We start from the raw sequence: 16,725 nt of genomic DNA, 5'->3' as shown, positions 1-16,725 counted from the left end.
AACACTTCCTCCTTTTTACCCGTTTAACTGGAAAAATTGATATGACCATTTGTGTCGGTCATTCGATATGAATTAAATCTAAAGGTATCAGTTCAAAGGGAAATGATTTATACAAATTTTATTTTGGCCACTTCGTATTTTTTAGGGAAAATTTAGGTCTGTCCATCAATCGTCTGCAAAGTCTGGGGAATTGGATCAGATTGGTATTCCATTAGAAAATTGATAACATCTAAAGATATGTATAGATTTTATTCTAGAAGTCTGAGTGATATGTTATCTTCATATAGATAATCCTGATCTTATAAAACCATGCTATGACCATGAATGTTTTGCTACAACCCGCTTAAAATTTGTGGGAATTTTTCAAAATACAGTTTCCCCACATCTATTCCCTGCTACTAGAAGCCAGATATAAACTCAAACTTTCCTTCCATAATTTCTATTGAATGCATGCATCTACCAGGTCTCAGATCACAACACCAGCAATGTCATTGAAAACATGTTCACGATTTCAATAAACGTCTAAATTTCTACTTAATGACCATTTCTTATTTGTAGGTCATAATGTCTAACCTGACGTCAGATGAGGACGAGGAATTCCCACTGAGTGTAACTATTCCCAGTGGGGTTGTTATTTTGGCACTCATTTTCTTTGCAATATTCGGTAATGTGATGACGATTGCGGCATTCGTCAAAGACAAAGGTCTGAGAAGCGTCTACAATATGTATCTCGTTAATCTGGCTGTAACAGATCTGATGCTTGGACTTATAAGCATGCCTTTTTACGCAGTGTATACCCTCAGATCCTATTCGTGGCCTTTTGGTTACCATTTTTGCAAGATTTATTTGGTAATAGACTTTACATTGTGTCTGGAGTCCATTCTTACAATTATAATCATCAGTTTAGATCGCTTATTACTTCTGAAATACGGCCCCCTTTACCACCAGAGGGAGACGTCAAAGGTAGCAATCGTGAAGATTTCTTTGTCCTGGATCGTGGCTGGTTCCCTGTACACGCCGGCAATAATCGGTTGGGACCTTTGGACCGGAGAAGACGCCGTGGAGCCGGGGGATTGTCATATCCAGTTTGCTTACGACCTCGCTTTCACGACAACAACAGCTGTCATCGAATTTGTCATACCTTTCTTTGCTATAGATGTGATCAATTTGCTTATATACATTGAAGTCAGAAGTAGAACAAAATACAGAACATCTATGAACAGGACTGATGTCGTCAGGACCCGGAAGGACATGAAAGCGGCCCGTTTTTTGGCAATGTTGGTAATCGTATTTGGAGTGACCTGGGGACCGTACACCATAACGACCATTATCATCTCGTTTTGTGAATCATGTGTCAACGAGCACTTGTATACTGTATTCATTTGGTTGCTGTGGTCAAAAGCATCGTTAAATCCTCTTCTATATGCCTACAACAGTGTTAGATTCCTGAAGAATTTCGAGGAGATGTTGTTCTGTCAAACCAAGACACATCGGAACGGCGATTCCGTTTTCAGTATATCTTCAAAGGACAAGACAAAAGAGCGCACATTCTAGGAGGACTGATTACACTGTTTAAACTGCAATTGGGGATTCGTTATTTTATTACATGTATTTATACGCTTATCTCTTGATTAAGGATTTTACAGGCAAGCTGGTTTCACTTGCAACACTGTCCCGTTGTTATATGTATCACTAGCTATTTCGTAACCCCCATCAATATTTCATGAATTTGCATTATTTTAGTACAGTATCTTTGGAATAATTTGTGTAACATCTGGTGCGGCGTTTTTAAAACTTAAAAGGACACCTTTTGGAAATGTACTTTGTTATCGATTTAGAATTACTGCTATTCAAGTTTCTCCATTATCAGAAATGTTACTGCTGAGCAACCTTTTTGATGTAAAAGTCTATATGACGAAATTCTTCAAAAGTCAGTTTTAAAACCACATATAATTTCCCAGTTGATTGGACGAATAATATGAGTTACTGTACCTACACTGGAGTCCAAAACTTCACAAAAACCTCTTACAAATATGCATTACTGGATCCAACAAATGTTCTACCAACCCCCCTCACGAAAACATTAACACCTGTGAATGGAAAACTTCAAACATATTGTGCCACAACATATGCCATAAGTGGTGTTAATCAATTGTGGATTCTAAACAATTCTAAAGAACTTTTAGTAAATTTGAAATCGCTAAACTTTTCTCAAATTAAAAACATCAAATCGTATGACTTTTTAACACTTTACACGACCATTCCTCAAGATAAATAAAAGATTATGCTTTTTGACACCATAGATAGCTGCTTTGTCAATAGAATAGAACATAAAAATATCCATATCTTATAATCAGTCATTCAAAAAATTACTTAATTTTACACCACTCTGATTCTACGAAAAAGTACTCTGTAGTTGAAATCAAAACAATACTGGAGTTCCTCTCTGACAAGTTCCTTGGAGATCCGAGTTAGAATAGGTCATCAGTGCCCTTTGCTTGTCATAAGAAGCGGCTAAATGGGGCGGTTCTCCGGATGAGACCGAAAAAAACGAGGTTCCGTGTAGCAGCAGGTGTCGGATTTTTTGTTTATTTTTGTTTTTGTTTTTGTTTTTACATGAAGGAGATATTTCCCCTCAATCGCCCCTATGACCATCCTTAATCTGCATAATTTTCAGTTCAGTTCAGTATTTTGTTTCCACAAAATGAAAAAAATCAACCTATTTTCCATTGTGAATGGGGTAGAATATCTGGCCATTAGAAGGTACCGATAAATCCCAGGGATTTTTAGCTCACCTGAGTGGAAGGCTCAAGTGAGCTTTTCTGATTAAAACTTTCAGTTATCTGTCGTTGGCATTGTTGTTGTGTTGTAAACATTTCACATTTTCATCATCTTCAGAACGACTTCGACAATTTCAACCAAACTTGGCACAAATCACCCTTGAGTAATGGTAATTCAAGATTGTTCAAATGAGGGACAACATCTTTCTCTAAGGGGAGATAATAACGAAATACTGAAAATGCACAAATTTTAAAGATTTTCTCCCGATTCAACTGGCCAATTTCAATCCAACTTTGTACAAATAATCCTTGGGTGACGGAAATTCAAATGTGTTCAAATGAAGTTAAAACCATGCCCGGGGACATTTTGCTAATTTACTTTCCAATGAGGCAGAATTCATTTCAAATTTTCTACATGAGAAAAATATTTTGCTGTGGCCTTCAACCCAAAATGCGATCTTCATTTTCAAACATGTTCTGTGTATTATCAAATTTTAAATCGAGGCAAACTACTGATGAATAAGTTTGTTTCTGAAAATAAGATCATTATATAACTACCATAATTTGTGAAGTGCTGGTTGTGTACGAGATTGTCGAAACCCCTGTAACATCGACGTACCTGTTAGTAACCTGTCTCGGTTAAAAATTGATTGTCTGCAAGACATGCTCTCGTTTAACGAATCAGTTAGGAGACATAAACATGGTATGCAGATGATAATATTGATTGATTAATTATTGTTTAACGTCCCTCTCGAGACTATTTCACTCATATGGAGACGTCACCACTGCCGGTGAAAGGCTGCAAAATTTAGGCCTATGCTCGGCGCTTATGGCCATTGAGCAGGGAGGGATCTTTATCGTGCCACAACTACTGTGATACGGGACCTCGGTTTTTGCGGTCTCATCCGAAGGACCGCCCCATTTAGTAGCCTTCAACGACAAGCAAGGGGTACTGAGGACCTATTCTAACCCGGATCCCCACGGGACCGTTTCAATGGAAATTTTCATCTGTTGAGCTAAGGGCCTGGATGCACTTTGATATTTGGAACCCAAGCAATTAGGTAAAATTACATCTTAAGCATGGGTCCTGTTGCAGGATTACTTATATGTGAATATGATAAGAATTTTATTGTTCGACCCCCCCCCCCCCCGCCCCCATTGAAAGTAAATTCATGCCTATACGACTATAGTTACGTGCAAGATATTGCCACTGACAAAAAGGTTTAACATTATCATCCATTTCCCGTGGTGATCCGGGTTAGAATAGGTCCTCAGTACCTCTTATTAGTCGTAAGAGGCGACTAAATGGGATATGGGATATGGTCCTTCGGATGAGGTATCGTGTCACAGCAGGTTTGGCACGATAAAGATCCCTCCCTAAGTGCCGAGCATAGGCCTAAATTTTGCAGCCCTTCACCGGCAGTGGTGACGTCTCCATATGAGTGAAATATTCTTGAGTGGGACGTTAAACAATATAAAATCAATCAGTCATCATCTATCTGTCCTAGTCTTTCCTTAAATAGGTCTAGCTAATCCCCCAAGGTCAATCTCATGAGATAATTCATGACAACATGAACACCACATCGTCATAGTTCAGCATCAGTGCACACCTCAAAATGTCTGAACCTTTGAAAATTTTATGATTTTTTGGTCTGAGACGGATAGAAAATGAAGTCGGCGGCCATTTCAACTACTATAAGACTGGAGGTGGACTATTTAGTTAACACGGTGTTAACACAAACTCGCTTTATATTAGAAAAAAAAGTTAATCACATGGTTAACGTTTACACAGAAGTTTTCACCAAGTTATCACCGTTAAAGTCAACCACTTTTCGAAAAACAGGGCCCAGCTGGGTAAACCGTGTCTAATTCACATATCCGGGGGTTTAGTACTATGGGTACTCTCATTCCCACCAATAGACACCCCCCCCCCCCCTCCAACTTGTATACAGTCACGTGCTACCCTTCCAATCTAAAAATGGAGGTCGTGTTACCACTAAAGTTTTTTCTCATAGCAGCCGGTAAAAACTGTGAATGTGCAAACTGCCTTTCCCCCATTTTCGCTAGCCAAGGGTGACGCTTCACGGTGTTTCTCTATTCACAGTGAAAAGAGAAACACCGTGGAACGTCACCCTTGGCTAGCGAATATGACTTTCCCCATAGCATCCAGTCTAACCTAGCTTATATATTTTTTGGCGTGAACCAAAGTATCCACACATTGAAAATACATGGGGGCGTCATATTCTCTAGCCAAGAGTCCGATTCACTTACTCACAAGTGAATCGGACATTTGGCTAGCGAAGATTTTTTATTTATTGCGTAGAATAAGATCACTTGCAAAGGGAAGATTTTTCATTTATTGCGTGGATCACGTGGCTAGGGAAGATGGAGGGCATGAACTGCGGCGTTCCACACAACCATACTACAATATATACTCAAGTTTCATTTCTGTTGAAATTAGAATAGAAGTGTTATATATTTATCAATATTCATACGTGCACTGTTCACAACTGCTTTGCATTCACGAGGAAAACAATATATATCCTTCCCAATTTCATTTGTGAGTGATTATTGTTTTTTTTATAATATCGATTATTTATTAAACCAATAGAAAAAAATTCAATGATATTTCCACTTTTCTATTTTCTGTTTATTTGGAACCATGTGCTTCCACTTGTCCTAAACCAGCCACCGTGTATAAATTGAGAGTCGTCATAGGTTTTAATTTGACAACGAATTATGCTGTGGATGGGCAACTCATAGAAGATAAAAAAAATTAGTTATCTCTTTTCAGTGTTTCATATTTTTTCTCAATTTCAAATTTTATTCCATTAGAAATGTTATCTGCATGAAAGTATAAATTCCGAATAATCATAATTCGATAAAGATTAAATTGCGGAATGTATTCTAGTATACCTAACGGACAAAATTCTGTAGAAACATTTCCGCGGGGGCGGGTTTACTATATTGTAAACAGTGCATAAAAATTTTTGCCGTTCATCAATTTTTCAGAGAGGGGTGGTTATAGACTACCCCCGCACCTTCATTTTGGTTTACTCTGTTATGGATTAAATCTGCTGGCGGCAATGTGTCTGGAATTAAATTCTTTCACATAAATGTTAACAACATTAGAATGATGAATCAGTACTGTCTATGGAATGTCTTCAATATCGCAAGCTGAACCTTAGTGGGATAAGTATTAAGGACACCGTTCGTCTTTTTCTTTTGTGTGTGTGTGTGTGTGTTTTCTTTACTATAGGTATTATTATTAAATTATCATAGATTCATCTCATGATTTCCTCCGTTTTAATTCAAACCATGAAACTTTTCCCTAAAGGTACTCCTCACTAAAAAAAGATAGACAAGTTGTCAAAAGTTAGTTTAATCATTCAATGTCGCTGAGAATCAACTTTTTTTTTTAAAACCAAAACTTTTCCCCTCCTATCTATCCCACCTCAGTTAGGCATAGGTCAAAATGGTAGGTTGTAAAGGCAGAGGCCAGCAATAATTTGATATAAGTCCTAAGTAGTTTTATTCTTTAAAAATATTTGAATAGGTGTATAAAAAAATATGACACAATATTTTTTGGTGTAGTTACTAGAGAGACGCCCTTCTGTACGACTGTGACGTCATGATTCTAAATGGCGTAGTAATATTTCTATTGTGACGTCATAATTGTTGATGTCAACTCTAAGCATTACTATTGCTGTTGGAATTTTTTTTTTATTTACAACAAATGGCGGTAAGACTACTTTACTATATGTACATGCTGTGATTATTTTTAGCAAAGAAATTGTTGATTATATAGTCTTTAATTCTGCAAGTCTATGTCATTTGAAGTTATAGCGTACACCGACTTGATTAAAAAATGATTTGTATATATATGTGAGATTAAAAGGATTGGTTCACGTTGTTTATATATAGATATTTTAATTTTTGATGTTAAACATTAAAAATATAACACACTTAAAGTTGACAACCAAGATTGTAAGAATAAGAGCAATATTTTTCATTGTAGCCTTAACTTTGTGTTATGTAAGTAAGACACGAACCTTATACAAACACACTTGTAAAATGTTCATTTTGTAATTTAAAGCAGCCTAATTTTGCACAGACATAAATTTGGCACATGTTACTCAAAGATACTTGAAATGTTATATCTATCATACTTTTTCAAAACTTTGTAAACAATAACATGTCTTGTTTACATGTCTTGTTTACACAACAAATATAATGAGCTTCTATTATAATGGAGGGGTCTCCGTGGCCGAGTGGTTAGAGCATCGCGCTCAAAATCACACGGCCTCTCATCTCTGGTCGGCGCGGGTTCGAATCCCGCGACCCCGCTCGCGCCGATAAGTGAGAATTCCCAGTTTACTTTTGGAAGGTCGGTGGTCTCTTCCCAGGTACATTGTATCTGGGTTCTCTCTTCCACCAATAAAACTGGGCGCCACCAGATAACTGAAAAAATGTTGAGTGTAGCGGAAAACAGCAAATCAATCAATCTATTCTAATCTGATGTATATATCGTTGGGGGAAGGCGGAGGGGTTTAAACTAAACACATTAAACGGTCGATTTCGATCAGTGTGTGTGTGTAAATCATCCCTTTAAGATGCCAGTGAAATTTGTCAGCTGACATCGATTCTATTAATAAAGACATTGGTAGTTCATCTCATTAGTCTACATGAATGTTCAGGTTTGTTACACTCTTGTAAACACAACATGGATCATTCACCATCATAGTTTTGATTGAATGGATGTAACGGGGTCTCCATGAGAATTTCTGTTCATCTTGCCAATAGTTTTGATTTTAATTTTATTTTTATCCACAGAACAACGTAAATGAGCAAGAAAATAGAATCACAACATTAGACGAAGATATTGCATGTATAAGGTACATATGTTAATAGAAGTGTGTGTAGAATAAGCATTATTCTGAAATTAAGTCAGTCTTTGGTCGATATAGAGCAAACTACCTAGCAACGTTATTCCTAAAAACTTATATATGATAATGCATATCTTATTTTCCCAGGCAAACTTCCAAAGAAGTTGTCTCTACGCCAATCGACCCGGAACTTACAGTAGAACAGCTGTTTGAACAAATCCTAGGGAGTACAACTGAAATGTAAATATTTTTAAGGGGGGGGGGGGGGGGGTCTCCATCCATCTACAAAAGAAACTTTACATGTAGAGAATTCTATAAATAATCATTCATAGATGAAATTAAAAAAAAAAATGATTTGTATGTTATGCATGTATTATGTTTAATGTTTTGGATGAATTCATCTTTATGTAGACTTGATGAACTGAAAGCTTCCCATCCAGGTACCGAGTGCACTGAACAAGCTCAAGGCATTACTAATGTCAACACGGTAAAATCCATTAGAACTAACAATTTAGGTTTGCAAATAATGTTACCCTTCATTAGTAGATTTTTAATCAAGTTGTTTTTGTGAAGCACAAATGTCACCGATGCAGAAAGTTAATGACCTTAGCCCGGCATTTTGTTTACACTTAAGGGCAAGTTTGTATTCATATGATCTTGACATGTGACATTAACCTTAATTTGATATGAATCTGTAACCTTGTCCCCATACCAAATGAATGTATAAGTACGATTTGTTATATTTAAAAAAATAATAACTGAATACATGAGTACCGGTACGATTTGTTGAATACAATATTAACTGAATACATGGGTACGATTTGTTTGATTTAAATATTAACAGAATGCATGGGTATTGGGTACGATTTGTTGAATTAAAAAAAATTAGGTGAATGTGATGCACCCTCGTCATTTTTGCGGTTACGGAAATAGCCGAGTAGTTAACCATACGATTTTGAATCCATAAGATATAGAAATTAATTCATTGTATGAGTACAATTTGTTAGATTTAAGAATTTTAAAATGATTGGATTTAAAAAGAAATTGATTAATGTTACATATTTTCATAACGATAGTACAATTTGTCTGTTTTGTATGACTCGAAAGTTAGAACACATGCTAAAATTCCGTCCCCTTCCTTAAACTCTATTCATCTCAACACTATGTCACTGATCTCTAGGGGGGTATAAAACTAGAATGATTCCTTTAAATGCACTATATGAAACTTCATATTCTACTATTTCTATTTCATATTACAGACCAATGAACAGCAAGAGGAAAATCTTCCTGTAGAAAACGTAAGTACGAAATTCATTACAGTATTCTACCACGCCCATCTTTACCATATGTTTTGACAGTTCAGTTTTCTGTATTCACTCAAAATTGGAACATGATTTCACAGGAAATATTGAGCAACATGAATATTGAGATGCCGTTTAGAGGTACACAAGCATACATTTAGTGTTTTTGTTCTGTAGATCACACACAGCAAAGACCATACTGTGTTAGCCAGCAACAGCCTAAACCTGAATGACAGCGTGGAACCCATTCACCGGGCAGAAGAGCACTGGAAACCGCATGTAAGAACATGTGCTTACTGCTTATGCCTATGGTACCGGTGTTGTACATAGGCCACCAACAACACTCCTCCATCTGGTTCTGTTTTGTGCCAGTCTGGCCAGGTCTTGCCACCTATATCCCTCAGACTCCATTTCTGCATGGACATTTCGTCTCCAGGTGTTTCTTGGCCTTCCTACTTTCCCTTTTCCCTGAGGGTTCCACTGTAACGCTTGTCTGGTGATAACGTTAGCTGGCTTTCGTAAAGTGTGGCCTATCCAGCTCCATTTCCGTTTTTTAATCTCCGACTCTATGGGCTGCTGTTTGGCCTTCTCCCATAGCTTCACGTTGGTTATCTTTTCAGGCCATCTAATCTTCAGTATTTGTCTAAGGCATTTGTTGATAAAGACTTGTAGCTTGTTGATAAGGTGTTTGGTGGTTTTCCAAGCCTCGCAGCCGTACAATAGGATCGTCTTGACATTGGATTTGAATAACCTGATTTTGGTGTTCAAAGTAATATTGCCTGCTCTCCAGATAGTTATCATCATTCTGAAGGCTGTTCTTGCTTTTCCTATTCGGCTTTTGATGTCTTGTTCAGAGCCTCCCTGACCGTCCATGATACTGCCAAGATATGTGAAGGAATCGACTTCCTCCAGAGAAGTTGATTTTACTTTGAAACTGGTCTGGTTGTTTGTATTTGCCTTGAGTACTTTGGTCTTTCTTGTACTGATGATAAGGCCAGTCTCAGCTGCTCGTTCTTCTAACCGGGATAGTTTGTCTTCCATCTGTTGGTGGTTATGAGACAGAATGGCAATGTCATCAGCAAAATCTAAGTCGTCAAGTTGTGACATTAGTGTCCACTGGATGCCATTTCTTTTGTTGTTAGTAGTTTGTCTCATTATCCAGTCTACCGCTAGGAGGAACAGGAAAGGTGACAGCAAACATCCCTGACGTACCCCTGTCGTGATGTCAAAGGTGTCTGTGAGCTGACCTTCATGCAATATTCTGCTCTTCATACCTGTATATGTGTTCTTGATGATGGTGATGAACTTTCCAGGTATTCCATAGTGTCTCATGAGTTTCCAAAGTACATTTCTATCAAGGCTGTCGAAGGCTTTCTGGAAGTCTACAAACACTATATATAATGCCGAGTTAAATTCAAGTGATTGCTCGATAATTATACGCAGTGTGGCTATTTGATCCGCACACGATCTATTTTGACGGAATCCTGCCTGGTTGTCTCGCAGTATTTGGTCAACAGTTTTCTTCATTCTTTCCAACATGATTCTAAATAACACCTTTCCCGGTACTGACAGAAGCATTATTCCCCTGTAGTTATCACAAATGCTGAGATCACGATTCTTTGGTCGTTTTACTAGGTATCCTTCTTTCCATTCCTGTGTTACATTTTCTTCTTCCCAGATTTTACTAATTAAGTCGTAAATCATTTGTGTTGATGTTTCGATATCAGCTTTTAATACTTCTGTAGGAATGTTATCAGGACCCGGAGACTTGTGGTTCTTTAAGGTGTTAATGGATTTGCTGATTTCTGCTTTTGATGGTCTGTTACAGTTGATTGGTAGTAGAGCTATTGCAGGTTGTATATCTGCGTCTAGTGTTGGTGGTTGTTGGTTCAACACTTCTTTGAAATGCTCAACCCACCCCTTCATTTGCTCTTCTGTTGTTTTTAAGGTGTTCCCATCTTTGTTCTTAACTGGTCTACTGCTCTTTTTGAACTTGTTTGTCAGCATCCTGATGTTATCGTACAGGGCTTTGATGTTCTTCTGTCTGGCTGCTTCCTCTGCCTCTGATGTCATTTTGGAGATAAATTCTCTCTTGTCCCTCCTAGCGCTATTTTTTACTTCTTTATTTGCCTTTGAGTACTGCTGTTGTGCTCTTTGCTTTGATGTTCTTGTCTTGCTGTTGTTAAGACTTTCTTTCAGATGTTTCTGCTGATCAATTTTTATGAGCGTGTCAGGCGATATCCATTCTTGGTGTTTTCTGTTTCGAATCCCAACCACTGCATCACATGATGTTGTTAGAACTTGTTTCACCTCTTTCCAATACTCCTCTGTTGACATTTGATCTTGGTCCCGGTTTTGCAAAGTACTGAACCGATTTCGTACTTCAATTTTGAATTCTTCCTGTTTGTCTTTGTTTTTCAGTTTTTCAACATCATATCGTTTTGTAGTTTGTCTTGTGTTTTGATGTTTCTTAAGTTTCAACTTGGTGTTGGCAACAGGTAAATGATGGTCCGACGCTGCGTCTGCACCTCTTTTAACTCTTACATCTTGCAGGGTTGTAAGAACATGTGGAATGTAATAATGTTTAGAAAATTCAGTCTCGCGAGATGTCCAACAGCTGCCATTCAGAACTTCGTTCTAATGTATTGAGACCGAATTTTTGACTTTTACTTAAATAAGTCTACCCCTTTTGTCATTTAATTCCCCCACCTGTGTGGTATTTTGTATTTTTGAAATATAAAATGGCATGGCTAATTATGTTTTATTTGTATATACAAATATAGAACAGAGAAGAATTACTAGAAGAAAGACATCTAGATGAAATTTTTGAATTTTATGAAAGAGGCAAGAAAAAACCTGGATGCTTTCGACGGTTTCGAGAACTATTTCTCAGATTTTTACCCTGCGTATCAAAACACAGAAGAAAACGCTGACCAACGCACAGGTCTTGTGAAAAATAAATTTTATAGTGATGGAAAGAAGATTAAGGAGGTATGTTACACCAGAGAAATTTGATATGCATGAAAAGAGGAGTTTTTAAATGAATAGACAAATATTGCTGATATTAATATTTTCCACCATGTTTTAAAAAGAAGTCAGCCATTATGACGATGTAGAGTACCCCCTTAAATCATCAATCTTATCTAGGATGCCAGGAGACCCTGGATTGGACACGGGTATGATACAGTAATTGTATCTCATATGCTTTCATATTTCATATATCATTGATATTACAATACATAATGTGATAAAATACGTGTATAATTATTAATAGAAAAATTATTGGGCTGTGATAATATTGTAAATTTAAAATTGTGATTTCAGTGATTCATATAACACACACACACACATCCACCCACCCACTCATGATGGGTAGCTTAAGGTATTTTCAAGAGTTTATGATTGAGCTTATCATCAGAAGTTTCATCAAATTTATGAAATTTGTTCAGAAGTTAAATTTCTCTAGAATTTTGAAAAGGAAGCTCTATTCTACTGAATCACAAACCTTTTGAAAATCAGAAAATAATAGAATGACTTATTTAAATTTTATGATAGATATCAATCATATTTCCAGGCAGATGACTGAACTACAAATCAATGACTTGAAATATATGACAGTCATTTTTTAATTTAGATGAAGGTAAAAAGTTAATTTGTTTATGTGAAATACTTAAAACATTTGATAGGATGTGGCGTAATGGAATATCATATAAGTTGAGACATTATGGCATTTCGGAACAAATAATATTTTGGATTGAAAATTACTTGCCTGAAAGAATTCAATAGTTTTAATAATACTAATCCTGGAGTTCCATAAGGTTCTGTGGTAGGACTCTTCGTCACATTTTATGTCCTAGCAACTTTCTATAGTTTTAAACTTGTACAAAAGAGTTGAATGTATATAATTTTATAACAAACTTGTTTCCATACAGGTAAAGTTCACCAAGTCTAAATTTAGATACCTGTATATATTCGCTTGAAATACCAGTTGTCATTTAGTTTGGGCGTTGCAGGCAAGGCGTGCAGATATTGAGTTGGTATCCAGTGGTTTGTAAATTTAATTGAAATTTCAGTTGCTAGTTTTATCATTTAAACTAGATTGTCCTCTTCACTTCTGAGGTAAGTTTATCATTATTCAGCATATTTAGTAAATACCATAATGCATTTCGAACAGTTTTGCCATTTTCTCTTATCCTACAACTTCATAGTAAAAGTATCTTCAAATTTGCATATTGTACATGTAATATTGTTTCACACGTCATAATGTACCAGTAATGAGTATATAATATTAAAGTAATGAATAGATATGAATAGAACTTCGTTGCGCATAAAGTTGTAGTAAAGTTAACATATGCGTAACTTTTTGTATGTGTATTATAGTGTACAGTGTATATACATGTACGTCGTATAGCAAAATATGTGATGTATAGAAGTAGTAACTGTTGTAAAATGTAAAACCAAAGTATGAAGGTTACAGTGGATTTATCTCATGTATGTAGTTAACGCTAATGGTATACCGGTGTGTAACGATACAATATGTATTCTTGAAGTGATATTTATATTATAGATCAAAGGTACAAGTATACCAAAGGGCGTCATTTCGATACAGGAAACATTGTCATACGTTTCTATACACCTCTGCCCGCCAAATTTTGGGGAAACAAGAACTACATTGTACGCAACTGGTTCACACGGACTTGGGGATGTCGAAGCAGAAACGAACTTCGGTTTCATTCTTTTGAGTGAACTGTGATAAACAGATGTAATATGTATATATGTAAAAGTGAAGAAAAAATTATAGTGTGAAGTTTGTCATTTCTCTTTTATTTTGACAAGAACTCGGTCAATCTGTGACACTCTTGTTGTTTTTATTATATACATGTAATTGATGACAAATCATGTGGTAAATAATATCAGAGTTTTTTGCGGATGACACGTCACTGTTATTGTGGAGAATGACACATCTGCACACTGGTACCACTTTTATTATTTATAATTGTGTATATGGAATCGTATTATCATCTTTATATTTCTTTTATATTGTGATGATTGTAACAGTCTATTTTTTATAACCATGTACATATAATGACCTTGTACCTCAGAAGAAAGTTAATATAGGCTAAATACTTACTGCCTTATACATGTAATATTGTGATATGCATAATAAAATTTATTCAAATTAATGAATACCTTCATCATTTTCCTCACAGTAATCGGAAATATCCAACATTAAGGTTCTTAATCCTATAAATCTTTCTTTTATGAAAAGTGAAGTTAACGAACAGTGATCAATTTCATAACTCCTATAAGCAATACAAAATAGAGTTGGGCAAACACAGACACCTGGATATACCAGAGGTGGGATCGGGTACCTAGGAGGAGTAAACATCCCCTGCCGACCCTTCACACCCGCCATGACCACTATAGCTTGATCAGGTAAAAGGAGTTATCCGAAGTCAAAATCAGTGTGCCAAGAACGGCCTAACCATCGGTATGAAACGCGTCAGACAGCATTTGACCCAATGATGGGTTGTATTGGCAAACTAGATCGTTATATAACGACCATAGAATTTGCGAAATGCTGACTTTAAACCGAGACTGTTGGACCTTCTGCATCATCAACTTGTTTGTCAGTAGTATGCTTCGATTTAAAAACTGAGCATACGCAGAACAAGCTCTTTCGTATCGAATCGGGATATAAACACACCATATGCAGGTGATAATGGAATATTGCAACATAAATATGGGAAGTTGACGATGGAGAAGTTGAAGTCATCCCGTCTGTCATACAGTGGAGTTGTTAGTTTGCCGTTAATGTCTATTTTCAATAAAATATCTTAAGTATGAAGCAGAAGTGGACGACTCTGTGGTGTCTTTTATATCGAGTTCACAGGGATATATCGAATCGACATATGAATGAAAGTATTATTGTTAATAGACAAAACGTCGTCGATATATCTAAATGTCGAATTGAATGCCACAGCAAGGGATTTTTTCTTCTCACGTAGAAGTTTTTGAATAAATTTTGTTTCATTTGAATATAGAAATAGGTCAGCTAACAAAGGAACACAATTCGTGTCCATGGGAATTCCAACAGACTGTTGGAAAACTTGATCATCAAAGACAACGAAGATATTATCAATGAGGAACTCCAGCATATTTTTTATTTCAACTTCAGAGTACTTGTGCGTGGAATCAGAGTAGTGTTTAACAAAGTAAGTTTTTGGATGACTGATCACTTGATATGAATATTTCCTTTTTCCATTTTTGTAGAAGAAGCAGCTGTCTATGATGTCAAAATGTATAGTCTTTAATTTATCGTGAGGAATGGTTGTGTATAGTGTTGAAAAGTCATGGGTTTTGATGTTATTGATTTGAGAAAAGTGTCCAGCTTTACAACAAGAGACCCACAGGCCTGATCGGTCACCTGAATACTAGTGAAATGGTATCACTACTTCCATGGGCTATGAAATCTAGAAAAAAATTCCTGTTCTGAATATCGAAGCTAAATTCTAATCTTCACCAACAGTATAAAACAAGATGTGCTCTTAAAACTTCACTGTCCTCAAAAGCGCATACACTGATGAAAGGCTTTAAATAATAGGTGTATTAACATTAAAACATAAAAAGATATGACTAATCCTAAAGTCATAACCCTGGGTTATGAAATTCACCATTTTATGTACATCCTTTTCTGCTATTCCTAAGTATGCATTTAGATTTTATACAATACCAGCAAACTTAACACATAAATACTATATACTAACTTTGGCTCCACCCTGGGGTCAAAACCCTTACTCGCCAGGGGAAAATCAAATTTACAAGTTTGGTAAAAGATTACCTGCTCTATCCATTTAGTTTCAATTTAGTATGAAAAGCACTAAAGAAAACGTTATTTAAGTGTTTTACACATAAACACTATATAACAAGTTTGACCCAGCCCTGGGGTCAGAATCCCTACCCCCCGGGATCATGAAATTTACAATTGTGGTAGAGGCCTTCCTGTTCTACATCACTATGCATTTACTTTTTCATACGTGTGTGGTTCTTGAGAAGTTTTTGAAAATTGGTAATTTTTGGGCAGGTTTTGTCCTGCCCCTAAGGCCCCAGGGGTGCAGGAATCCTGAAATGTACAATTTATGCTCCCATTGTTCCAAATATGTTTCATACCAAATTTGAAAAGAATTGGAATGATAGTTATCAAGAAAAAGTTAAAAATGTCTATTGTTCACACATTTAATAATGACCATTTTGGCCCCACCCTGATACCAAAACCCCTACACCTGGGATCATCAAATTTACAATTTTGGTAAAGGACTACCTGTTCTTTTTAAATATCTATTTACTTTCAATTTAGTATCAATAGCACTAAAGAAGATGTCAATTAAGTGTTTTACACATAAACACTATATAACAAGTTTGGCCCCGCCCTGGAGTCAGAACCCCTACCCCGGGGATCATGAAATTTATAATTGTGGTAGAGGCCTTCTTGCTCTACATTACCATGTATTTAGTTTTTCTTACATGTGTGTGGTTCTTGAGAAGAAGTTTTTGAAAATTGGTCAATTTTGGGCAGTTTTTGCCACGCCCCTAGGGCCCCAGGAGTGCTGGAGTCCTGAAATTTACAATTTATATCCCCCTTGTCCCAATGATACTTCATGCCAAATATGAAAAGAATTGGAGAGGTAGTTATTAAGAAGAAGTTAAAAATGTTCAATTGTTAACGCACGGCGCAGGACGCACTACGACGACGGACGA

General features: G+C 36.4%; 1 protein-coding gene across 1 annotated transcript; it reads left to right on the top strand.

The window, feature by feature from the left end:
• The first annotated feature begins 564 nt into the window (after positions 1-564).
• On the top strand, positions 565-1,554 carry LOC125680005 (histamine H3 receptor-like). The gene has a single exon (XM_048919452.2). It carries the CDS (start codon positions 565-567, stop codon positions 1,552-1,554), a length of 990 nt encoding a protein of 329 aa, XP_048775409.2.
• The last annotated feature ends 15,171 nt before the right edge of the window (positions 1,555-16,725 follow it).

Source organism: Ostrea edulis, chromosome 2 (genome assembly GCF_947568905.1).
Source record: "Ostrea edulis chromosome 2, xbOstEdul1.1, whole genome shotgun sequence".
NCBI classification, from domain to species: Eukaryota; Metazoa; Mollusca; class Bivalvia; order Ostreida; family Ostreidae; genus Ostrea; species Ostrea edulis.
The sequence above is the reverse complement of the archived record's forward strand: the minus strand, read 5'-3'. Positions and strand labels throughout refer to the sequence as shown.